This window comes from Lepisosteus oculatus, chromosome 5, assembly GCF_040954835.1.
Source record: "Lepisosteus oculatus isolate fLepOcu1 chromosome 5, fLepOcu1.hap2, whole genome shotgun sequence".
NCBI classification, from domain to species: domain Eukaryota; kingdom Metazoa; phylum Chordata; class Actinopteri; order Semionotiformes; family Lepisosteidae; genus Lepisosteus; species Lepisosteus oculatus.
In genome coordinates, this window is record NC_090700.1 from 47492783 (window position 1) to 47518476 (window position 25694).

Sequence of the window (25694 nt, forward strand, 5' to 3'; positions counted from 1 at the left end):
ATCAACATCTTGCCATAACTTTAAATTTGTGAGCAGAAGACAAGTTACAAAATGTATGAGGGGATGCAAAATCTTGACCACAGTTTGTTAAACAAATAGTTTTAACGGCGCCACCTGCTGGTGAAAACAGATAATAGCAAGTACATTAGGAGGTTGTTAACGAGTAGTAATGAGCTGTAATGAGCGGACTGAACTCGACCAATACAGCCTTATTAATTTATTAACAGTCGATACGTTAACTAAAATGTCACATAAACATTTTAATTAAATATAAATATTGAGTTTTCGCCCTACTTTGCTTTAAGGGGCTGTAACAGACTTGAAACAGCAGTCTTTTTAGAGGGTTGAATTCAATCCGACGACAAGGCGAAAGCCAGAAAAATAATGATGGTTCTTCATGGTATACGACCAGAACATTTTCAGCGTCTTTCTGAGCACAAATCACACACACGCCCCGCGTCTCCCCATGCATGTAGTCTGTATCTCCACTAGATGGAACCGCAAGAACGCAAATAAAGCGGTATGGCGTTGTACTTCTATAGTAGCAAGCCCGATGGGTGATTTCTTTACTACACACAAGGAAAATGTCATCCAATTAAAACAAAAAAGTTTTCCAAGGCAGGAGCGTTTATCACGTATATTCTTGCCGCGATAGTCCCTCGTTCCCAATACACCTGGCCTGTCAGACCGGGGCTGTTGCGACTTGGCCTCTCGCTGCGCATCGCCTGGTCCTCGGCTCTTGTAGGCACTGAACGCCGGAGCACCTTGCCACAAAAAACATGAAATGTTGAAATATTTTCAGACGTATAAGTTATACATTCGGAAGTATGCTGTGAACATTTATTTAAACGATTATCATAGGATGAACACATCTGGAAAACTACTCATTCCTTCGATCAAATGTGAGGATGTATCCCTCTTGGGGGCAGGACATAACAGCTTAAACAAAAAAGATGCCTGTTCTAATCTGTGGGGAAAAAAGAAAGAAGTGTCTGCACTAACGTGCAGAATGCACTCAGTGCTACCTCAGGGGTCACCCTCACCACCCAGTACTGTCTGTGCTGGAAAGTGAATGAACGGTTATTATTTTAATTGAGTATCTATCGTGTGTGGTCTTCAGAAACAAAGCTGTTAGTCGTGCACAGCGAGGCGTTTTTAAATGCCAAATACCGACAGGATATTATTCTGAGACAGAAAGCTCTTTTATTAAGTCTTACGTTTATTTATCTGTAGTGTACAGGGTACTGTAAGCTATTTTACTAGCAAGGTATCAGGCAAACAATATATTTGGTATATACTTTCTGACTAGAATTTTTCCAACGAGATGTCAGTGTCCTCTCATCGCTTCGTAGTTGTATTTTTCTTATTTGTTTTCTGAATGGACGGCAGCGGCTATTTGCAGCGCAGCTTGACAATTCTTGATCGCGGGGTGCGTCTCAGTTCAGGTTTCATTCAGCAGACCAGACTACAAGGTATCACTTTAACGTCGTTACTCTCTAAAACCCCCGCCTGGCGGACTGACCTTTCAGCGGCTCTACACATTACATAGCGGGGATGTCCGTCGCCCTCCGTTTAGCACCACGCTGTGGGTATCCGTCTGGGCGAGTCATCGCTTCGGGGGGCTAGTGCGTGCGAGGTGGAACAGAAAGGACCAAACTGGGGGGTTAAAAAAACACAAGAGAAGCTCAATGAAAATTTGTCCCAAGGCTAATGAGAGTGTAAGGAGCAACACGTAATCTTCTTAAAAGACTCTGGGTATTATACTGATCCAGTGTGGGGATCCGCTGCTGGCGTGTGTTCTGTAGCTGCAGCCCTGTGGGGAGAGACGCTGGCGAGTCTCACCAGGGTCCCAGAGACACAGAACCGCGGAACCGTCCTGGACTCGCCGGGAAAGAGCTCTCACTCTCGGCAGAGACGCCGCTGACCCGTCACGCCGTCTCACAGGTGAGCCGTAACTTCCACCTCCATCTCTCACTAAACCACCGTGTCGCTCTCTAAAAAAAAAACGAATATCAAAGCTTCGGGAATACGTAACCACTACATGGACCGAGCTGCCTTGAAAATAACTATTACAGAATGTTTCTAATGCATTTTGTTCTGAAGTTTTTTTTACTAACTTCATAAGCGGACTGTTAACTGTTGTATGGGAAAATTTCATTGATATAGGGGGAACGGAAAAGGAAAATGCAGTTAACCCCGCACTCAATCTCTCACACATCTCTGGGTTTTGTTCACTAAGCGGATTTGGAGGCGGTTTCTGTGCCTTGGATATCTTTTCACGGGAGGATTGGCAAAAGTATTTATTTTACTTTGGTTTAATGACATAGGATGCGTTAATACGCCCCTCGCATTTTTTTGTTTTATATCGCGATTTTAGTTTGTACATGTAACATCTAACAAGGAGCGGAGGATGATATTATTTGTAGCCATAGTAACAGGTGTCTCTGTACCTTCACCTTGAGCGCTTTGAAACCCCTATTCATTGGCCGGCGCGCTCCTTTCATCGCGGACACGCGCTTCTCCAGGGCCGTGTGCTGGAAACTGCCCGGATAACTCAGCTGTTCAGAACCGACTACATTTCAGATCTGTTATGTGGATTTGACTGAGCTTGATAACCCCTCTATTCCACAGGCTGCGACTGCTGGGAAAATGAGGACCACCCGCTGAGGATGAGGTGAACCCGAGAGCGCTGGAGTTGTTCCATTTTCTTACCAACCTGAGTTTTTTTTCTCTTTTTTTTTTTTTGGCGCTGGCCTGAAGGGTGCTCTACAGATTGTATGGGGGAGTCGTCGCCAGAATAGTTTTTCTTAAGAAACAAAAAAAAACAACAAAAACAAACAAAAAAAACATTTGTATGCATAATTATTAGGCATTAATCAGACGAAGAGTCGGGGTGAAAAATGTATTTGTCGAGGAGGAAGAGACTGCAGTGGAACCGGATTGTCTTCATCCTGCTGGGCGTCCTGATCTGTTACGTCTACCAGCTTTCCTTCAAGAGCAGCCCCACAGCCTCAGCCCCCTGGACAGAGCGGTACGCAGGGAGCCCTCCTGGGACGGCAGGTGAGGGAGATGTGGAGGGGGAGAGCGAGCTGGGAGTGGACGGCAGGGAGCTTTCAAGCCACACCACAGAGGGCACCGCCTCTGCGGCCACCACTGAGGCCTCCCCGTCGACCAAGACGACGACGACGATGACGACCCCCCCCGCCCCCACCACCCTGAACCGGACTAACATCCGGCACTGCATCTACGTGGATCCCGAGCCGCCGAAGCCCACTGCCCCCCCCAGCCCGACGCCCCCGCCCAACGCCACCGCCGCCCCCAGCCCCGTGCCCAACGCCACAGCGCCCCCTCATGGCGGCATGCCGCACCTGAAGGCCGAGTACCCGGAGGACATCTTCTCGGTGGAGCAGAGGCGCCAGGGCTGGGTGTCGCTGCACATCTTCGGGATGATCTACATGTTCGTGTCCCTGGCCATCGTGTGCGACGAGTTCTTCGTGCCGGCCCTGGGCGTCATCACCGACAAGCTGGAGATCTCGGACGACGTGGCCGGCGCCACCTTCATGGCGGCGGGGGGGTCGGCGCCCGAGCTGTTCACCTCCCTGATCGGGGTCTTCATCTCGCACAGCAACATCGGCATCGGCACCATCGTGGGCTCGGCCGTCTTCAACATCCTCTTCGTCATCGGGATGTGCGCCCTGTTCTCCCGCGAGATCCTGCACCTCACCTGGTGGCCGCTATTCCGGGACGTCTCCTTCTACATCCTGGACCTCATGATGCTGATCGTCTTCTTCCTGGACAACGCCATCATGTGGTGGGAGAGCATGCTGCTGGTGACGGGGTACTGCTCCTACGTGCTCTTCATGAAGTACAACGTGCAGCTCGAGCACGCCTTCAAGACGCAGCTCAACAAGCACAAGAGCATCGTCAAGGTCATCGCCCTGGAGGAGCCCGAGAAGGTCTGTGCTTCTTGCCGGTGTTCTTGCCCCCCCACGTGAGACCACTAGGCTTTGGCTTTTGTCATTGTGCCACGTGACTTTGGCGTAAACAGAAGCACGCGAAAAACAGTGGGGTCTCAGTGAATGGGCCTCAAGCAGGGAGAGTCCCCAGGGTTTTCGATGCTGCTTAAGCTACTAATTAGTTAATTGGTCAAAGTCCTGATCAATCTAAACAGATAACATTTTTGTGGGAATGCAAAAGCTGCATTCAGTAATACAGGTCTCTTGAGGTCTGTGCAGTTAATTGATCTGATCGGTTAAATACCTGAGTGCTCAGAGTGTTTTGACAATTAGGAGACGTGGATGAACTCCAGGGTGTGTTTGATACTGATTTCCTAGCTTTACACAGCATCTCCAACCCTCTGCTCAGAGTGCACTGCTACATTCCTCCCACCATCCAGGGGACAGGGGGAGTTTTCAGAAAACATAAGCACTCTAGTCTGGACTCTGTATGGCTTTCTCTTTACGTCTCTGTCAGTGAGCAGGCAGGCCAGAGCAGGAAGTGAAGAGAGAGAGGAGTTTACGTGCCACATGTACATGTACATTGGAATTTGCATTTGCGCTGTTCTCTTTGGATGTGTACAGTACAAAAGACAACACCTTCACACAATGTGCACAGTACATTACAGAACATTAAACACGCAGGACAATAAATCCGCAGTAGTCAAGTAAAATGTGCAGAGGTGCATTGAATTCTGAGGCATTGGGCAGTTGGCTGTTAATGATGGGCATGTGGGTAGAAACTATTGGTCAAGACCAAGATGGTCAGTCTGGCAGCATGGTTCACTGAAGGCTTGTAGATGTTTGTCAATTAGGAAACATCACACACGTGAGGAATCTTTCTCTCCCTCTGTCTCTGGCGTTCCACCTCATAAAGTCACATTGGTGTATAATTCTGTGTCTAATCCTGTTTTCCCCTGACCTTCATTCTCTGCTAGCTCCTGGGCTGGACTAAGCCAGTGAGACGGTGAGCGAAAGTGAGCCAGGATACAGAGAGGAGCAGACACTCAATGAGACAGGCACTGAGGCTTTATGATGTAGAGATATTCTTCATACTATATGGATCTGAAAAGGACTGCATTTAAAACATAGTATTTACACAATATATGCAATATAACAATTAAATAATCTTCACAGCTTCCAAAAATAGAAAGGGAAGGGATTGCACTCAAGACAATAAACTGGTGATTTGCTACCTGAATATATCGGCAATGTGTGAGGAACTGTGAGTCAAGGCAGAGGACAGCAATTATAGTGCTAGAATTATAATAGAAATATTACAATTATAAATAAATGACATCCATTAATTTCTAGGAGTTATATTACGATCCGGATACATTTTGGAACTTTAAAACTATGCACGTATTGTAGGGCACTGAGAACAGCTGATCTATCCATACCAAAATATGTTAAATTTGTGAGGACAGTTGTTCTTTTTCCTTTTAAGGTGGATAAAATAGAAGTTTGTGAAAGTGGGGAATCTGCAGGTGTTATCCATGGTTTTGCGGTACAAACATTTGGGTTTTGCTCCCTGTAGACACTAGTACGACCTCTTGATGAGCTAATAGAAAACCTCTTTGCATGTTAGGCTTTGATTAAAGGAAGTAATTTAAATAATTTTGATTTCCAGAGTGAGTGCATGCGTTTATTTTATTAATTTAACTGCATGTTCTTCCCCTTATTAAGTCTCATTAGAGCCGTCAGGTGTTTGGTGACAGATTTCTAATACAGCCGCAGTGAGGTACCCCTGTGGTTACCCAGCAGTCTGAATGGGCTCGAGCTCCCCTCTCACCACTGACTGGCGCTCAGCTCCGGGGCAGAGTGACCACCTTTCTCTTGGTTTGAAAGGAAGTCTCTTGTTGGCGCTCAAGTTCTTTTGATCAATTACCGATTCACACTTAAACTCAGGACCGGGTCTTTTGGCTTTTTTTTAGTAGACCTCTTGTAAGGCTGGACCCTAATGATCAATGATTGGGCAGAGCGGTGGCACTGTGGCTAAGGATCTGTGGCTGGAAGGTTGCCGGTTCAAATCCCATGGCCGCCAGAGGAATCCTACTCTGTTGGGCCCCTGAGCAAGGCCCTTAACCCCAACTGCTCCAGGGGCGCCGTATAAGTGGCTGACCCTGCGCTCTGACCCCAAGCTTCTCTCTCCCTGTCTGTGTGTCTTATGGAGAGCAAGCTGGGGTATGCGAAAAGACAAATTCCTAATGCAAGAAATTGAATATGGCCAATAAAGTGATCTTAAAGTGAAGCATTTTTTGTCTGAAGAAATAATGTCTGAGAGGGTGAGAGTTATTCAGACTTCGGATGGAAATACAGTAAATAAGGTTGACGCTGGCAGTTAGTTTTATTCAGGTTCGGCATGCACAATGCAGTTCTATAGCTGGAAACATATTAAATTTTAATTCTGTAGTGCTACTAGAAACCTTTCTTTCAAAGAGTCTGCTGAATGCAAATGCACAGATTAACAAGACATACAGTGGACAAAAAGGACCTGGGACCTTTTACAACTCAAGACACAATCATATAATTTGAGTGTATAGGAAATTTCGGAATTCCCACTATTGCCAAAAACCTTTCTTACATAGATCCCGGCTTTGATGCAAATATGCATCAAACAAATTAGTCAAGTACATCTTTGCCATTGAATTCCAAAGGGCAGTCTTTTTGCATTACCTCCATATAGTACATGATAAAATATAGGACATAACTTCAATGCCCTGGTTATGTCACTGTGTCTAGGAACCAAAGAAGCTGGACAGTGTAGAGGCCTGTCCTTTGCTACTGACTGGCGGTAGGACAAGCTGTGCAGTGGGGACCACACCACATTCTGCTTGCACTACTTAACATGCTGCTGCTTTTGATTGATGCATGCAATTAAAAAACAAATTGGATACAAAAAAGTTTACAGTAACATCAATGCTTGTTAGTCCTTTGATAACAGGGTAATGAAGCCGTTGGGATTGCTGCTGGCTGTTCTAGCTGGTCTTCCAGACAGCAACAGGTGATCGCTGCTTTGGCTCTGTACTCTAAAGCAAGGTCACTGGATGCCCCCCTCCTGCCTCAAGAGTAATGGGTGTCATTGAGTCGAGTCCAGCATCATTAATTTAACAGCAGTCCTTTCTGAACCAGAGCTGATCCCCAGCTCCTAATCCAGCCCACAGGGAGGGGGCTTTCACTTTGTCAGGTGCATCAGCAGGAGAAGTGCAATCTGCAGCACTTAACGGAGTTTAAATGTAATTGAAAGAAAAGCTGATATTGTTCGATGTGGTGAGACCCCCCACCGTGCTAAATCAGTCTTACTAGTGCTGGGTCAGGGGTTTTCATCGAGCTGAGCACACAGGCTTCAGCTGATGAGCAGCCCTGGTGCAGACAGGCAATTACTGCACTCTGGGGTTCACAGACCCCTTCACACCTCCAGACACAGCTCCTCACGCACCAGGCTGCAACCCTGCAGCTTCGCTACGCTAACTAATTCTATCACAAAGTAAACCTGCCACCCGAGGAAGTGAGTTGGGCTACCGATAGCACTTTGGTTAAAGCACTACAGACACTGAAAAGTACTGGGACAGTGAAGGGAAATTTGTCATTTTTGCAGTGTACTATTGACGTCTGTTTCAGATTTAAAAAAAAACAAATGGGGAAAAAGTACTATATTCCAGGTTTTATTTCAGGATATGTTTGTGCACATGTTAAACCATATTAGAACAAAATATCTGTGTTCGGTTTCCCCAAGTTTTAGGTCGACATAAGTATTGGGACCAATTAATTTTATTAAAACTAGAGTAAATATAGTATTTTACATGCAATGTTACTTCAAATCTGTGACCCATCAACATCACCACAATCTTATGTTCCTCTAAGATGCTTTTCCAAGCCTTAAATGCAGCCACTTTCAGTTGTTTCTTGTTTGTGGAGTTTTTCTCTTCAATGTGTAAAATGCATGTTCAGTGGAATTCAAATAAGGAGATTGACTTGGTCTGTTCAAAGGTTTCCACTTCTTCTTCTTTCTGATGAACTCTTGCAGTATTTTTCTGGTCATTGACCCAAGGCGTTTGGAGGCATTTTGTTGGACATGGGCAGACAAGAGGTTTCTGTATATTTCAGAATCCATTCTGCTGCTGCCATCATCAGCTACTTCTTCAATTCAGACCAGTGAGCCTGTTCTAGAGGCAAACTTGCCCAAGCCATGACACTGCCTCCACCATGATTCACTGATGAGATGGTGTTCTTAGGATTATCTGCAGTCCCTCTCCTCCACACTGTTGCCTTTCTGTTACTTTGAGAAATCTTCATCTTGTCTGGTCATAAAACGCTTGTTCTAAAACTGTTGCAGCTCATCTGTGTTCTTCTTCGCAATTCTTATCTGGCCATTCTGGGTTTAGTGCTGATGAGAGGTTTGCAATTGCAAAACTAAAACGATGAGATTCTGCTTTAAACTCTGCCGTAAATTAAAAAAAAATAATGCAGGCAATGCCCATGTAATTCCCCTGTGGAAGTCTTCTGTGCACAGTCTTCTGTTCATCTGTACAGTGATTTGAGATTCCTTCACCCCTTCAGATGGTTTGCAGTCTTTTTGGCTGTTATTGTAGGGATGTTCCATATTGCTGTTGTAATGCCCAATCACGCTGGTACACAGCAAAAATGACATTTCACTTCACTGTCCCAAACTGTCCTGGAGACTTTGCACAGTACATGTATTTACATGCATTTATAATGGTATCTCAACAGTGCAAGTGTTTCAAATTTGTCCCGTTTTAATTTTTAATTCCAGAAGAGATTAAACATAATAGTTCTTGTCATTGGGGCAGCACTTTAGCACAGTGGTTAGAATTTCTACCTTGCAACACTGGGATCCTGTGTTCAATTCTGCACCTGGGATGTTCTTTGTGTGGAGCTGGTATGTTGTCTCCATGTTTGTGTGGGTTTCCTCCCACAGTCCAAAGATATACTTGCAGGTCTTCTGGGAAAACTGGCCCTGGTGTGAGTGTGTGTCTGCCCTGCAGTGGCATGGCATCCCACCCAGGGTGCACCCTGCCTCGTGCCTGATGCTTGCTGGAATAAGCACTGGCTCCTCCATGACCCTGATTCCGATAAAGTTGTTACAAAAGAGGTGCCTGGTTGTGTTTGCTCCTCTGTTCTTTTAGTCCAGTAATAACATTATTTATTGTTGACTGAACTGGTATTTGAAACATCTGGTTCACTGGGAGGTCTCAACCACTTGTACACAACCAGTCTGTGCAATGGCAGAAACTACAAAATATAAAACACATGCAAGTTTCCTATAGGTTGGACACCGTTGCCATTGGGATGTGAATGGGAAAAGGGAGGAGAGGAAGTAGGAAAGGGATAATTAGCCAGAATAAAAATCTATTTTCTCTGTCACAGAATTGTCGAAAGAAAAGACATTTGTCTTTCAGTTTCATATTTAGGAGGAAAATGACAGCCTGACTGTTGTATCCATGCCAACGCTGTTTTAAATACCCACTCAGACAGAACTAGAATACAATGCCAATTAACATCCACTGTACTGTAGGGCAGGAAAGATAATGGGCTATTGACAGTATGACATTGAATAAAACCACCACGGTCACTGCTCTTGGGAATGCAGTTATAGCACATCATGGTATGAGCTGTTAAAAAACCGTTTAATTAATAGAAAAAAACTTTTGTATTGATCTGGGATTCCTAGCATTTATCTGGCGTACTGTCACCGATGCTGAATGTTTAGAACAGGATCAGAGACAAAAGGAAGAGAGCTGAACTGTGGACTCTTCATCACACGTGAGGGAAGTCTGAAGTTCAAGACTCATGCGCGAGTAATGTGGAGTTGCATTTTATGAGGTGGGAGACACAGCTGTTTGGGTTCTTTGGGTGCAGTTCTTTGGGTCCAGGGTTTGATTCTGAACTGGGGTACCTTCTGTGTGAAGTGTGCGTGGTCCCCATGCTTCTGAAGACATACTGATTAGATTAATTGGTGTCCCAAAATCCTGACTCCCTCTGCCAGGACTAAGTGGCTTTCTGCTGACAGATAGCTGAGGTATACATGAATTTTAAAAGACCTAGCACCAATAACAACAATCACTGGTTACAATCATCACTGGGCACAGACGATTGTAACCACTGACAAATGCTGGTCTGGAGTAGCAGTGTAATGCAATAGAATATAACACTCAGTTTAATGTTTTCTCATATTAACTCTTATTAGTGTAACTCTGGGCTGTAGTGCTGTGTGAAAGACTGGGCTACTGTTTTCTGCTCAGTCTCCCTCACAGCCACACCTGCATTCCTCCTATAATCAGAATCTAATGAGCCTGTCAGCTGCCTGCCTGCGCCGAATTAACATTGTCTGTCAAGGGGCTCTCATTTGCCTTGCATAACAGCCACGAGAGCTTTTGTTAAAGGCAGCGGACTGTTTTTCATTAGTGGACTGAGAAGCCAATCAGTTCTGTAGTGTCCATGAAATGGAGATGGAGTTTCTGCTGCATTTTACCTTTCGGTTGAGAACTTCATTCATGCTGTTTGGGTACCTTCAGGTATGACCTTCAGACTAGTCCAGTCTTACAATGTCCTCAGACAGCTGTGTCTCACACTCAGTTATCTGCAGCAATGAATTAGACACTGTATTCTGTCTGTATTGCATGGGGAAACAAGTCATACAAGCTATATTACACTTATATAGCGCTTTTCTGGACACTCCACTCAAGGCGCTTTACAGGTAATGGGGACACCCCTCCACCACCACCAATGTGCAGCATCCAACTGGATGATATGACGGCAGCCATAGTGCGCCAGAACAGTCACCACACATCAGCTATAAGTGAGGAGGAGAGCAGAGTAGCCCCAGGATAGCCAACATGACACATACTGTAGTTCTGATGGAAGTGTCTGGGCAGTCTGTAGGTGATGATTAAACACATGAATAAGTAACTTTTTAATAAGTCACCTGTATGCTGTGGATACCATGCAATGATACTAAAAAGGTCCAATATATTTATCTGAAGAATGGCCTATCCAAATGGTAAAATTCATAGCAGACTTTTAGGCTCATAAGGGTAGCAAACATGTTTTTGTTTTCTGAAGCTCTCTGACAAATTCTGATTTGTCAGGACTGATTGGATGCTTCATTGTCATTCACAGAGCAATGGATCACTGAGCAGGGACAATGCCCCACCCCAACACCCACCCCTGCCCCCCGAGGACAAAAACAGACTAAAGGTAGGCATGCTTACCTCCTTACCTGTTCCACAAAACGTTAAACACATGCAGTCACTTTAATTGCATTTCCTTAGTTTTTGTATCAGTGAGCAATAATCTAAAGGTTCCATTGCTCCTTTAATTAGAAAGCCTTTTGTGTTTGTGAAGCCTTGGAGCAGACATTGCAAGCATTTTGTCATTGAATACCTTGCTAGCAGCTCCAAAGTTTTAAACTGATGTACACAGCCCAGTGGGAGTGTTCACTGTCCCACTTCACCTGCACACCAGCAGTACAAGTGACAACCCTTTGCAGGGGCATCTGCATGACTCAGCTGCGCTACTGTCTGCTCTGCTTTGTGCTCAAATGCGGCTGTATTAGCTCTTTGTCAAAGCTGCGTTGGGGATGACAATCTGAGAAGGAAATCTGTCTAGCTGCCAGCACGCATTGATGTACTGAGCCCCCTGATCTTGTGTCCCCACAATTCTGTCCCCCAGCTAAAGCCCACCCTCCAGAGAGGGGGCAGCTCGGCCTCGCTGCACAACAGCACCATGCGCAACACCATCTTCCAGCTGATGATCCACACACTCGACCCCCTGGGAGAAGGTAAGACAAGGCACTGGGGCAGCACATTGATATACCAACAAGGAGATTGTAATGTTCTAATTCGCCATACACTAGGCAGAGCACACATGTGAAATGGCAAAGGGGAGTAATACAGGAGTAGAACTGACTGGCCAAAGCAGGGACTATGAGCAGCTCAGTAATCCAGGACAGGCTGTAGCATGATCCTATGTGGGCGTGTCTCTTTATTTCTACTAGGCTTGATGTGTCTGTAAAGGCAAGGGGCTAATTTTCCTGTACGAGTAGTGCTTATTAAATAGTAACAGAAATTGTATAGTATAGCACTTAACTTATTTTTAGTGCAAGTTCTTTCTAAAAATAGATCCAATTATTTGTGTGATCTCTGCCTAGTTTGATACTGGCTCACCTCTCAGAACAAGGCCATGTTCTTCAAATTGTAGTGCAGGCAATAAATACACAGGAGAGTGGCATTAGAAAAGCTCTTTTATGAAATACAAAAAAATATATTTTTTCTATAAAAATAAACGTTCTTTCACAAAAAACTTCTTACAGTAAGTACACACTCTAACACGTCATGCATATCTACTATAATACTAAAGTTGAAAGGGTGATTGTCCTTTGCCAGTCGGGGCAATTGGATGCTGGGGCTGGGTTTGCGCAATGAAAGAGTCTCTCCAAGCCCTAGCACTTTCTGTTGTCTGTGCCTTTTCCCTGTCCCGGATCTGAAACTGCAGTCATCCGGTCCTTCGCAGGAGCTCCAAGGAACAGGGATTTCCTTTACAGGGTCCCAAGTCCTTTCCAGCGCTCCCTCGTCATGGAGAAACCCCACTTGGTGACGTCGCTCTTCATCCTCCCTCTGAGGTCCACAAGGTTCCTCTCCTCCGTGACCCTCACTCCCTACTCTGCGTTGTGCTGGATGAGAGTGTTCCTCGCCCTCCACAGCCCTTGTTTTATCAGGGACACCAGCAGCCAAAGCCAGTACTGTGTCCCTTTGTCCATCCAGCAGGATGCACTGGTAACTGAGCACCCCTCCCGCTCCCAGGAGTTGGGTAGTGTTGTCCATTCTGCCCCACACTGCTCTGGTGCAGGAACAGCTCCAGAACACGTGCTCCTGCGTTTCCTCAACGAAACACATGTCCTGGGGGCAATGCAGGTTCCTGGTAAAAGTGTGTCTATAGAGGACCTCTCTGGTCACCAGCCTCTGGTGCACGCCCCCGGTCCTTTAGCTTATTGTCCAGTTCTTTTGTCTGCGTCCTTTCCCAGACTTGTCTGGGAACCCACAGCCTCTCTCCGGCGACCAGTTGCCCCCTCACCTCCTTGTACAGGGCTCTGTGGTTGGTGCAGAGCTCTGGCTGTCTCGTGGCCTCGTACCTCCTGCTCCACTTGACAGCGTGGGTGTAGGTGGGGCTGATTGGGCCCCGTAGCGCCCGACAGAGGTTGGAGAGGAAGATGCGGTCGCATTTTAGGGGGAAATGCGGCATGGCTCCCACCCTTCCTCAACCGGCTGACACATGCGGTTTCTTGTGATGTACTCATACCTGCCTCCCCAGACGAACTTGAAGACCATCCCTCGCGGCGCTCGTCTGAGTCTGGTACAACACAGCCACATAAACCAAAGCCGGCAGGATGTCTGCTTTGAACACCGTCAAAAGTCAAAACGTCAGGGTGGGACCCTGACATCACAATCCTGGACAGGGAAGCATGGGACAGCGCACATGTACACTCGCATGCCACGTACCAAACCTCTGTCCTTCCCCTGAGTCCCAGGAGTTAACAATGTCCCTGATAGTTCGCAACTATCCCAGACAAGTTCCCATCTACCCCAGCATGGTCTTCTGGGGCTGACATCTCAAGCAAGACCAACTGCTTGCCTGCTTGGTGCCTGATAAGGGCACTACAAAATCTAGGAAAGTAACAACAAATTGCAGAATGCAGAAAGGATATTTGTTGTTCATTTTCTTCCGGTCGGAACTACTGGTCATACGTTGCTCTAGACAAGGACTTTGAGCCTATTGATTAGTTTTACTGCATCACTGATTAACAGGAAACAGCGACATACTGTAGAGTGTCTGTGTGCAGTGAATAGTCTCTGCTTGTCCACTAGGGTGTGCAATTGGACACTGCTGTAGGCAAAAAACTGGTGTTTTGTCATTAGTAATTACAGGCTAGAGACTATAAGATTAAACTGAAGTGGCAGTCAACTGTAGGACTGCAGAATGGGGTATAACATGCACACTGTATGTTTCATTTATAAGTCATATAATTATAATTTAAGTCTTTTAAATTTATATCATACACAACATAGAGTTTGTTACTGGCATAGTTAGTTTCAGACCTTGAAGCTAAAGCTTTTAATTTGAAGGAAGGAAGGAAGTGCCAGTGATAGATACTGCACAGTCTAGTCTGCAGCATCCCGAGCCCCAGATGTTGACTGTCTGTGCTACAGTCAATCGCAGTTCTGCTCTCCAGAACTTTTTGTCTTAATTTTACTGCTGACCCTTGCAAATCCTGGGTAATTTCCAGGAAGAAGTGGGCTATCCCATTTCTCTGGGAGAGGGGATTGTGTTAAACCATGCTAATTCTGATAGTAATCTCAACACTTCCCAGTCAATACAATTCTAAATTTCAAATTTAACTGTTTAAACATGTAATTTATAATTTTAATATATAATACATACAGAACTATATGCTCTAATCAATTCAATGGTGCTCTCAATTAGAAACTTCCGTATTTTTATTAGGCTTAAAATGTTTTTAAATATTTTAGATTTCAGACTTTACATTGATTCCACACACTAGACATACCCCATCAGTCTACGTGTTAGGTGATCCCATCTTGATCTGATCTGTACAATGCAAAGGAGCAGTAATACACCTAGAACATATAGGGTACTTGCAAGTTATACTGTATGTGGTATAACATATTATACCATGTTTTCCAGTGTATGCCCATCTTTTAAAATACAAACACAATGCATTAAATCTATGTCATATTAGAGTCCCTTTGCCCTTCCTCCGGTAAAAAGGATTAGCAAAGTGTGCTTCCAAATGAGTTAAGAGGAGATTGGTACTAAGCAGATAAATAGCTCTATGTATATCAATCATCACATTAATTCACCATGGCCTGCAAGCTGGGAGGTGAGCAGGTCTGAGCACAATGTTCTTCTATGTAAGGCTCTGAACTAGGTCTCTCTGGCTCATTAGTCAGAGTTTACCAAGGGACTGGTTTAAAGTTTTATACCAAACAAATTAGATTGTAAGATATCGATTTTGAAGGTCATCCTAACTGCATAAAAAGCATTAGCTTAACCTTTAGCTTAAAAGCGTAACCTTTCTCTGTTAAAAAACCTAGAATGCACAGCAAGGGACCATGTCTTCTCCCCCGTCCAACTGACAAACTTCCCAGGTCACGAGCAACAGACCTGTTCCAGTGTGTTGTGGCTACTACCCCAGGAGAGCGAGGAAGGAATCGCTTGCTGTGATTGAGACAAGAGTTCCCATGAGAATACAGGCCCTACCAAACAACCACATCGGATGGATCTGTGTGTTCCTTGAGTCCTGCCTTTCCAGTCATGTGTGACATTTGTGTGGGTGGGAAAATTTGTATCCAAGTGATCCAAATGCCCCTTTTAGCCTATAAAAAGAGCTGGTAGGTTCCTGCAATCACCAGATCTCCCCTGTTTTCCACCTGATCTCTGGCTTCTGCTGGATCAAGAGTCTTGAGCCCCAGAGTTCAGGTGTGCTGTTATGGCCTGGTGGGGCTGTGGCTCTGCAGGGGGCTGTCTTTGCTGGCTATGGGGACAGCCTGTGGTACACGAAACAGTTCTGCATGGCCCCTCTCCATCACAACACAACTCAATGGGCTGACTTCATGTGGCTCACTAAGGACCCTCGCTGTCCTATGAGAGGAGCACCTACACAAGCTGGCCATGGCCAACAAAGACAGGCTGATGATGTGCTGTGACATCCCATCCCTGCAGCAGTGTGGGAGTGACCTTCAGCCTGTCCTCAACCCTCACCCTTGTGGCCTGGGTACAGTGCTGCCGGCTCCTGCTACTTAATCAGCTTTCTGTAGCTCTAATACATGCTGGATAAGAGCCAGAGAGTGCGAGCCCAATCTCTTTAGCTCACCAGGGAATGTGGTTCTCTCATAACAACCATTCCCAGCATTTGCAAAATGACATAGATCCCATGGGATGATATAAAACTGGTACAAGCCAACTAAATGTGCTGGAAATCCTTTAGCACATGATGCAAAACCAACATTCTGGACTTCTATTATTTGGCTCAGCTATACTTAATATTAACACATTAATTTAATTTGAGCTTCTAATTAAGTTGTTATCAGCCCTTAAAAAAATGTAGTGAGTTCAATTTAATTTTTTATTTTACGGAGAAAGTAAAATACATGATACATGTTTGGCAGCTGAGAAAGAAAAAGTTCGAATTAAAGAAATGATTAGCGCTATTAAGCCGTTTAATTATTCAGTTCTGGCTGAGCCGAGCCTGGGGGGTGTCTGGCCTCAGCGCCCCTGTCCTGTCCTGCTGACTGTGCCTGTGTTCATTGCCCCATAGAGTCCATCTTTAACAGAGAGGTAAAGCTCTCGGAGGGCAAGAGCAGAGCAGGTAAGAACTGGGGGGGCAGCTCAATGCCCCCTCTCCCTGCCATCGCCTGTTGTGCTGTAACTTAAGCCTCCTTCATCTCCCTGTGCCTTTCTGTCACTGAAAAAATCACCTTCTAAAACATGTGGTGCATGTGTGTTATTGTGTGAGTTTGTAACCTTATACTGTACCTGTTCTTTGCACGCTAGCTCAGCCTTTAAATATTGTTTCTTGTCCGCCTGTGGCATTTAAAAAATACAGTGTCAGCCTTACCCTTCCCTTTCTGAATGACTCTTTGTCCATTAGAAACTGCCTTGAGTGGGGATGTAAAGCCCAGCTGTTCAGTACAGGGGACAGGTAAGACGAGCATGGCCAGTCCCAGTGTCTGGGGCTCGGTAGACTGAGTCCCTGGGTTCTGGCTCTGTGAAGAGCATCTATGGCTCTTCCAGTGAAGAGGGCACTTAGGCACCATTACCAATGCCCTGGAATCTCTTCTTGTCCTGACATTGTAAGATGAGCAGCCTTGACAAACAGATTGTACATGTGCCTCCGTGTGCCATGTACACATTGGTGTCGTGTAGTTTGGCTTGTGGCATGGAGGTCTTACCGTGAGCAATGAAGTAACATAGTAAAATTGTACTTTTTGTCAGAGTTTTTCATTTAGCACTGTAGGGCTCTTTATATATAAAGTACTCTTCAAAGTACACCACTGTCTTATTCATTGATCATTTGTGCCATATTACTATGATTTTAGTAATTCTTTAACGGCGTATGGCTGGATTTCCCTGTGGGTCAGGAGATCCTGAGGGCAGAGATTCAGGTCATGTAGGAGACACCTGACAGGATGGAAATGTCCTGAGCACGTGACCTGCTAAATACAGTATGTTGAACTAAACTATTTGGTGTCTGGACAAGAGACATCCAGAGTTACATAACACCATATTTTTAATTACTTTTTCAATTTAGAACTGTCCTTTGGATTGGCCTTCTCTAGTTTGTGTAAAACAAATTGGCACATACTGTGGCAGCTGAAACACACATTCCTTACTCATTTGCATGGACACACAGTAATGTATGGGCAGCCGCTGTCTATGTTGTGCTGAGCTGTGAATATCTCTGCTGCAGGTCAGGCAAGGAGAGACTGCAAGCCCTTGACACAGATCTCGACCACATTTACTTCTTCTTATTTGCAGCAAAGTTTAAGGACAAGGCTGAGATCATGAACAACATGGCCAGGGGGAAGGTAGAGAGCAAAGGACAAGCAAAATCCGAAGGTGAGCTGGATGAGCTCCACAGCTCACTGGGGCCCCACACTTGACCCTCCTGTTGTGTTTGTTTTCCAATGTGAGTTTTCTCCCCCTGCTGTTGCGCTGTGTCGTTCCGTTGTCCAGTGTCGTCCAGTGCTTCTTTTTTCCTCTTAGTGCAACACTATTAACGTTGATCGTTCTGCTCCATCTTTAGAGAAGGATGCCTGTGCTTGTGTTTGCTTTGCTGACAGGTTTCTGTCAGCAAAGCAGGTTCCCTATAAGGTAAAATGCAACCAATACCCACATGGGTAGTGTGCCACAGAAGGCAATGACTGTGTTTTGAATCAAATGCGGGCTATCTAATATTTTGTGCACGAATTGCAGTATTATGATGCACAGGCATAACCCTGAGCTCTGCTTTAATCCTGCAGTCTCGCACCATGTGATCTGTAATTTACAAACTCTGCCTTATGGATGAAAATACCACTGAATATGCCTGTGATATTGCTGCAAACTTCAGGTGAATACAAATGTAATCCCACTTCACTCACTTTTTCTCTTCATTTTCTAAGAGCAGGTATTTCATATGAATATTAATATCTTTCATATGATCTTTTCTGCGGTTGCCCTATTCCTCTAACCTTTACAAATCTATTAGCTGTTTCCTTCCATCACAGATACTGTAGGACCCCAGAAAGAAGGATACCTTTAAATCATTTGTCTAGTTTGAACATTTTTTCTCATTATAGACATATATTACAGTTACATTTTTATATTTCTGTTACATTACACATTTCACATATCAAACACATAACCTAATTTTAAAATACTCTCTCTAATTAGAAAAGTCAGTTTATTCTGAATGGGAGAATGAATGTTTCCTAAATCCTGTTTTCTTTAGAAATTCTGAAAACTCCTCAATGAGAAAAAATCTGAGACAAGTGATTTAATAATCATAAGATCCGCTGTGACTGTAGAATCCATAAAGAGAACACAAAGAAAACTCACATTGGAAATGAAAACATCCACAGAAGGACATTTCTGGTCCAGATATTGGAATAACGATTTGTAGTTTTGGCAATAGCTAGACAGAAATTATGTCAAAATCACTGGAGGAAAATTGTAACTGCCAATATCTCTACTCACCATAGGTAATAAAATCATAACATTTGACAGAATTCAAAAACATTGTGTCACAGTCTTGTTTGCGATAATCAAGACAAAAATCTAGAAAGTTAAAGGAGATGAGCCTGTGACAACCAGAGAAAATTTCTTGTGCACTACAGTTGGTTACAGGACTTCAGATGAATGCAGTAGAATACAGATTTAGATGTTAATGAGATACTTCAGTTTCTCAGGCAATTTGCTCTGTGCCTCTTGTGCATTCTTAAATTGGATTGACATTGGGGCTTTAACAGCTATTCCTCAAAGGTAATCATTGATTCATTTATATGCGTACAAGCCTGTATACTCTATAATGCACTAAAACAGACTTAAATCAGGATATCAAATAAAAAAACACATATATAAATGTTTGGTATAACCTGTTATGTGTATACAGATATGTATTTGGATAAGTTGCACTGCAGCGTCGCATGTTTGTAAAATCCTGATTTTACAGGAAAGCTTGGTGTAGAATATTTGATCTTTCACATGAAGCTGTTCCATCCATCCATTTTCTAACCACTTCTTCCAATTCAGGGTCAGGTGGAGTTGAAGCCTATCCCGGTAAGAAATGGGCGCAAGGCAGGGTACACCCTGGATGGGACACCAGTCCGTCGAAGGGCAAAATGTATCTGTTAAAAGATTTAAAATCATGTTTTTACCTAAGAAAGAATCCTCTCTTAAATCATGGAAACAAGAGGTTATTTACAATTATACTTGAAAATGGGAGGGTTCCATTAATATCTTACACTTTGGGCCTGTGTGTATTTGCAAGACCAGGTATTGCAGGCACTGTGCTTCCACACCGTGTATTACAGTTCTCCAGCTGTTCCCTCACTGTTGAAAAATTGCAGTGTCATAAAGTGCCAGAAAGGAAAATGTCTCATAAAAACACAAAAATAATGAAACAAGTAGATTTTTTGAAGACTTAAGCACAGAAATGAGTACTGGATTGAAATTATGCTAACAGTGTTTAAAAAATCATTTCTTCCAATTTCTGGGTCACCATAACAGAATTACAAATCAAATCAATGTTATGTACAAAGAAGTGAATATTGGTGGTCCTTTGTCTGGTCTTCACAGAGTGTTACAGATTTATCTTTTGCAGCTGGGAGAATGTTATCCATTTTGTCCACTTGTGTCCTGACGTTATTGTAGTCATTATTATTCGAATGAGGTTGCTTAGACATAGCCCAAGGCAAATAGTGTAAAGAAGGAGGCATAATCTACAGCAAAGAGCTCATGCACTTGCTGCTTAGTTGTCACTGTTGTCACCCCCCTCTCACTGCTCCTGAAGGCCACAGACCAGCCAGCAATTAGCATGACAGCCTGATCAATTCTTTGATTGAGCAGCCTTCCTCCTACCTCGGAGCTGTGCCCAGAATGAGATACAAGAGGAGAACAAGTATGTACTCGTGGCACAGCTGTCACTCGTTAAGAAAAAAAATGGAGACTGATTTGTTTATCAGTACAAATAAACCTTTGGTGCTGAAAGGAAACTTCAAATCTAGTGGTAACGGTTAGAATATGTACTTCTGGATTGTCAGACAGAAACACAATTTCTAGATGAGAAAATGTTGCAGCTGTACGTCTTGCACACGACAGCCTGGACTCTATTCCTGTGCCCTGGGGTTTTCAGCGCTGGTTCCAGGGCACGGGTCCTCTGTCACAATATGGATGAGGCCAATGATGCTCTCTGTTCTGTCTGACAATATTTTGAGCTAAGATCATGCAGGAACACAAACGTCTTCCTGGATGTGAAAGTGCTTTGATTTTCAGGTGTTATAGTATGTAATGCAAAGGGAGAGCAGGCCTATGAAAACAGTGTAGTTTAACCCTTCTCTTCACCTTTCTCTTGACCTGAGCCTGCTCGTGCCTGTGTGCTGGGCTTTGGGCACCAATCTACATGCTGGTCTGTCTTTGCAATGGAGACAAGCCTTTCCAGTCTATAACAGTGAAGTGCTTCTCACAGATAGGAGGCATGATATGCAAAGGCAGCGCAGGTGAGCAGTGTGGGCTGGATGTACAGTACAGTACAGTACATGCACGGGGCACGAGCAGCTCCCAACCATTACCGCGCCAGCTGTGGAGGGCTTGTATTCAGGGGGAAGGAGCAGGGACAGCTCCAAGAGCTGCCCTTTTGTTTCGTCTCTAAAGATCCCCCTTTTCCATTGTGTTCCTTTTGTTTGAACACAAGAGCCCTCCGCGCACGTTAGCTGACATAATGTTCTTTTTTTTAAGTAATGAATTTCAAATGATTCACGGAACAGGCTCCCGATTGAAAAAAAACGCTGCTTCCCAAATACTATATCCCACCTGCTGGGTGTGAGATCTTGTGACCTCTTGATACCAGCTGTCTCCAAAGAGACAAGGGGCTCACAGCTCAGACTCGGGATGGAGAATTGCACGTAGGCTTCATCCTAAAGCTAAAGAGAACAAACAAATTTAATTACAGAAGCATCAGAAGAAATACAAAATGTAAGCTCTTGCTTTAAGGATAAAGGATGTTTCATTCTGCATACCTGTTTCAGAGATATGGATTTTAAAATGAAAAGCAGAGAGGACCTGTATTGCAGTACTTCACAGCAGGATACAGTATGTCTGCTTTGCAGGGTGGACACACGGACACTTTTAACATGTACATTCCTCTGCTTTTCTTCTTCCTTCCTGTTGGCGGATAGACACTAACCTCCCCAACGCGGTCAATGTCCAGGTGACGCCCCCTCCAGAGCCGTCCACATCACAGCCAGCCCCCAAGGAGGAGGAGAAGACAGAGCAGACCGAGGGCCAGAAGGTGTGATACAGCTCCTGTAACAGAGCCAGGTCACTGACCCAGTCAACCCAGCTGGCTCTCTCTTTTTGGTGCAGTTCAGTGAAGAACTAAATAAAGAAATGTTAATGTAGAGGAAGTGCAGTGTGGTATTTTAATTCAGAGGCCTCTTGCACAGTTGTGTTTAGTCAGTAAAACTACAAGCTCATAAAGCTTCTCCTTTGACTCAGAACACACACAATAAATGAAATATAGGACACATTAAGCCCACAAGTACACCATCCTGTTGGCTCGCCTCAGAGACTAGAATGAATAGCTAATTATGTGCAGTGCTCAGAAGAGTTGAGGCACACACCATGCTGCTTATTTAACTAAGCTTACAGTTGCTTATTCACTTAACGTCCTCTCTCACACCTCTGTCTCTCTCTTCCTCATGTCTCTCTCGTCCTTTCCTGTCTTCACCCAACAGCCAGAGGATGCGGCAGGCTCGGGTGGCTCAGGCAGCAGTGAAGATGACAGCGACGACAGCGACGATGACAGTGATGAGGACAGCGAGGATGAAGAGGAAGATGAGGAGGAGGATGAGATCGAAGAACCTCTGTCCCTGGAATGGCCAGAGACACGACGCAAACAGGCGACCTACCTCTTCCTGCTGCCCATCGTTTTCCCTCTTTGGCTCACTGTGCCAGACGTGCGCAACCCGGTAAGCAAAGCTATCAGGGTCATGAGTGGGCACAGAGGACCAGTGGGGTCATGAGTGGGCACAGAGGACCAACAGGGTCATGAGTGGACACAGAGGAACAGAGGGGTCATGAGTGGCCACAGAGGACCAGCAGGGTCATGAGTGGGCACAGAGGAACAGAGGGGTCATGAGTGGGCACAGAGGACCAGCAGGGTCATGAGTGGGCACAGAGGACCAGCAGGGTCATGAGTGGGCACAGAGGACCAGAGAGGTCATGAGTGGGCACAGAGGACCAGCAGGTTCATGAGTGGGCACAGAGGACCAGCAGGGTCATGAGTGGACACAGAGGACCAGAGGGGTCATGAGTGGGCACAGAGGACCAGAGGGGTCATGAGTGGCCACAGACTGGCAGACCTGCTTCCAGGGCACTAGAGACCAGGAAGTCTTTTAAAGATAGATATGGGCATCAGGTACTTCATTCAACAAATTAATAATGATGTACGCAAACAGGCGACCTATCTCTTCCTGCTGCCCATCGTTTTCCCTCTTTGGCTCACTGTGCCAGACGTGCACAACCCGGTAAGCAAAGCTAGCAGGGTCATGAGTGGGCACAGAGGACCAGCAGGGTCATGAGTGGGCACAGAGGACCAGAGGGGTCATGAGTGGGCACAGAGGACCAGCAGGGTCATGAGTTGGCACAGAGGACCAGCAGGGTCATGAGTGGGCACAGAGGGGTCATGAGTGGGCACAGAGGACCAGCAGGGTCATGATTGAGCACAGAGGACCAGAGGGGTCATGAGTGGGCACAGACTGGCAGACCTGCTTCCAGAGCACTAGAGACCAGGAAGTCTTTTAAAGATAGATATGGGCATCAGGTACTTCAATCAACAAATTAATAATGATGTACCTAAAATGGAGCTTGACATTGAGCTTTAAACCTTATTGTTATTTTTGCTAGAGAGAGAGCACAACAAGTTTGTATGAATTTGTATGAATTTGAATTTGAAAATTAAATTGTTTACTTATTCTGTTCACAGGCATCAAAGAAGTTCTTTGCAATAACTTTCCTGGGCTCCATCATCTGGATTGCAGTTTTCTCCTATCTGATGGTGTGGTGGGCTCACCAGGTGTGTGTATCCTCCTAGTACAGCCTTACCTTTGACAGCACTTAGCGCTGGGGCTGGTCTGTAGGACAGGAGGACAAGGTGCAGTGCATTCATGTTCTGGCAGCAGCCACCAAGCCCCCAGCACAGTGAGCCGGCTGTCCTGCGTGGAGTAGCACACTGGCCACGCCATGTTCCCTAATACTTTTAGAGTCCACTTCGTCCATCTAGCTGTTTCTACAATGACAGTTATCTGCTTGTGATACAAAACCTATTATAAAGAAACTATGGTTCTTTCAAAACTTTTTGCCTTTCAAGACACACGCATGGATCATCTCTTTAGGGTTGTGTGCCCTGGCTCCTTTCAAGTGGTGCTTTCTTTGCTTACGGTTGCTTGCAAAAATGGCAGAAAATGGCAACTGAGTTTTCTGTTAGAACAAATTAGAATTGTTTGGTAGCATTTTTGTTTGCCTTGTCTGGTTTTACTGAGTGGACGTAAGCTTAAAGGGCATTTATCTTATGTTGTTGGAAGGGTAGGGGAGAAACAAGCCAAGGAGAAATACAGAAACCAAGCCATTTTTCCTCATTTTCTCTCTTGAGAATAAACGTGATCATTTTGGATTCATAATTCAATGGAAACTCAAGTTTAACGTTTAGCCTTCACCACAGTCCCACACAAGAGTCCTGGTACACTCTCTGTTAGCTTACCTAGATGCTTAGGTAGAACAAAGCAGCTCCTAAGATCACAGGCTTTAGACCACATTTCAATCGACTCATTTGTAACGCAGCTGAAGAAACAATGAGCTTCTGCTCCCTGCAGATTTATACTGTACAGAGGGAAATGTGTACTGCACTCACAGTGCGGGTGGTGTTGAAAAACAGTTGTATGTGTGCGTTTGCCCAGGTGGGGGAGACCATTGGCATCTCGGAGGAAATAATGGGGCTGACAATCCTGGCGGCAGGCACGTCCATCCCTGACCTCATCACCAGTGTCATTGTGGCGAGAAAGGGGCTGGGGGACATGGCCGTGTCCAGCTCTGTGGGCAGCAACATCTTCGACATCACTGTGGGGTGAGTGAAAAAGGACCAGACGGCCAGCCACTGTCACGGGTGACCATATGGCTGTGCCTGAGGGGTGAGTGAGTCCACAACTAACCATGTTGCAGTCCTTACAGCAACCCAGCACTGACACCAAATCTTTGAAGAAACCCAGCTCAATTCACTCCTTTAGTCCCTCTCTCACAGTAGCATCATAGAATGTAACTGAGGTCTAGTTCCTTGTCCTGGTGGAATAACATGGGAATGCTGTTTTGCCACAAAAGAAATCAGACACGTGTATCTGTTCCAGGCCCATGTGCCTGTGTGTTTCAAAACAAAAAGTAAATCATGTAACACTTGCTTCACAGAGAATGGCTCACAAACTAATTTTAAAGCTTTATTCACCTGATTCAGACAGTAGGCTTTAATATGGAAGCCCGTTTCCGCCAGGGAGGAAAAAAAAACGCGCTATGCTATCTCAGAATTCTGACTTAGTATCTCAGAATTGCGACTTAGCAACTCAGAATTCCGACTTAGTATCTCAGAATTGCGACTTAGCAACTCAGAATTCCGACTTAGTATCTCAGAATTGCGACTTAGTAACTCAGAATTCCGACTTAGTATCTCAGAATTGCGACTTAGCAACTCAGAATTCCGACTTAGTATCTCAGAATTGCGACTTAGTAACTCAGAATTCCGACTTAGTAAGTCAGAATTCCGACTTAGTATCTCAGAATTGCGACTTAGCAACTCAGAATTCTGACTTAGTATCTCAGAATTCCGACTTAGTATCTCAGAATTGCGACTTAGTAACTCAGAATTCCGACTTAGTATCTCAGAATTGCGACTTAGCAACTCAGAATTCCGACTTAGTATCTCAGAATTGCGACTTAGTAACTCAGAATTCCGACTTAGTAAGTCAGAATTCCGACTTAGTATCTCAGAATTGCGACTTAGCAACTCAGAATTCCGACTTAGTATCTCAGAATTCCGACTTAGTATCTCAGAATTGCGACTTAGCAACTCAGAATTCCGACTTAATATCTCAGAATTGCGACTTAGCAACTCAGAATTCCGACTTTATATCTCAGAATTGCGACTTAGCAACTCAGAATTCCGACTTTATATCTCACATTTGTGACTTCGAAATAGCCGTATTCCATTGTCTGTCCTTTTGTTATTGTAACGGATTCGGGTTCTAGGGCTTGTGCCCTCGCCGCTCCCACCCTAGTTCGTGCCTCGCTGCACTGGCTCGAACCTGAGTCTTGCCAGCTGAGCTAAAGAAGACCTTCTTTTTTAAGTAAAAAAGGACA

At 44.9% G+C, this 25694-nt stretch overlaps 2 protein-coding genes across 6 annotated transcripts in view; both read left to right on the top strand.

Annotated features, from left to right (window-relative positions):
- The window catches only part of strc1 (stereocilin 1), a 405552-nt gene that overhangs the window by 308844 nt on the left and 71014 nt on the right, over positions 1-25694 (top strand). The window lies entirely within an intron of this gene.
- slc24a1 (solute carrier family 24 member 1) overlaps positions 1245-25694 on the top strand; it is a 28939-nt gene continuing 4489 nt past the window's right edge. The window contains exons 1-11 of one of the 5 annotated variants that reach the window (XM_015343177.2): positions 1245-1944; positions 2632-3956; positions 11136-11213; positions 11688-11796; positions 16351-16401; positions 16684-16734; positions 17571-17651; positions 21470-21582; positions 22028-22261; positions 23278-23367; positions 24248-24414. In XM_015343177.2, the coding sequence (XP_015198663.2) occupies positions 2901-3956; positions 11136-11213; positions 11688-11796; positions 16351-16401; positions 16684-16734; positions 17571-17651; positions 21470-21582; positions 22028-22261; positions 23278-23367; positions 24248-24414 (2030 nt within the window). In that variant the 5' untranslated portion in view covers positions 1245-1944; positions 2632-2900. The remainder of the gene's footprint in view (positions 1945-2631; positions 3957-11135; positions 11214-11687; positions 11797-16350; positions 16402-16683; positions 16735-17570; positions 17652-21469; positions 21583-22027; positions 22262-23277; positions 23368-24247; positions 24415-25694) is intronic. The other 4 variants (XM_015343178.2, XM_015343180.2, XM_015343181.2 and 1 more) reach the window with 4 other exon arrangements.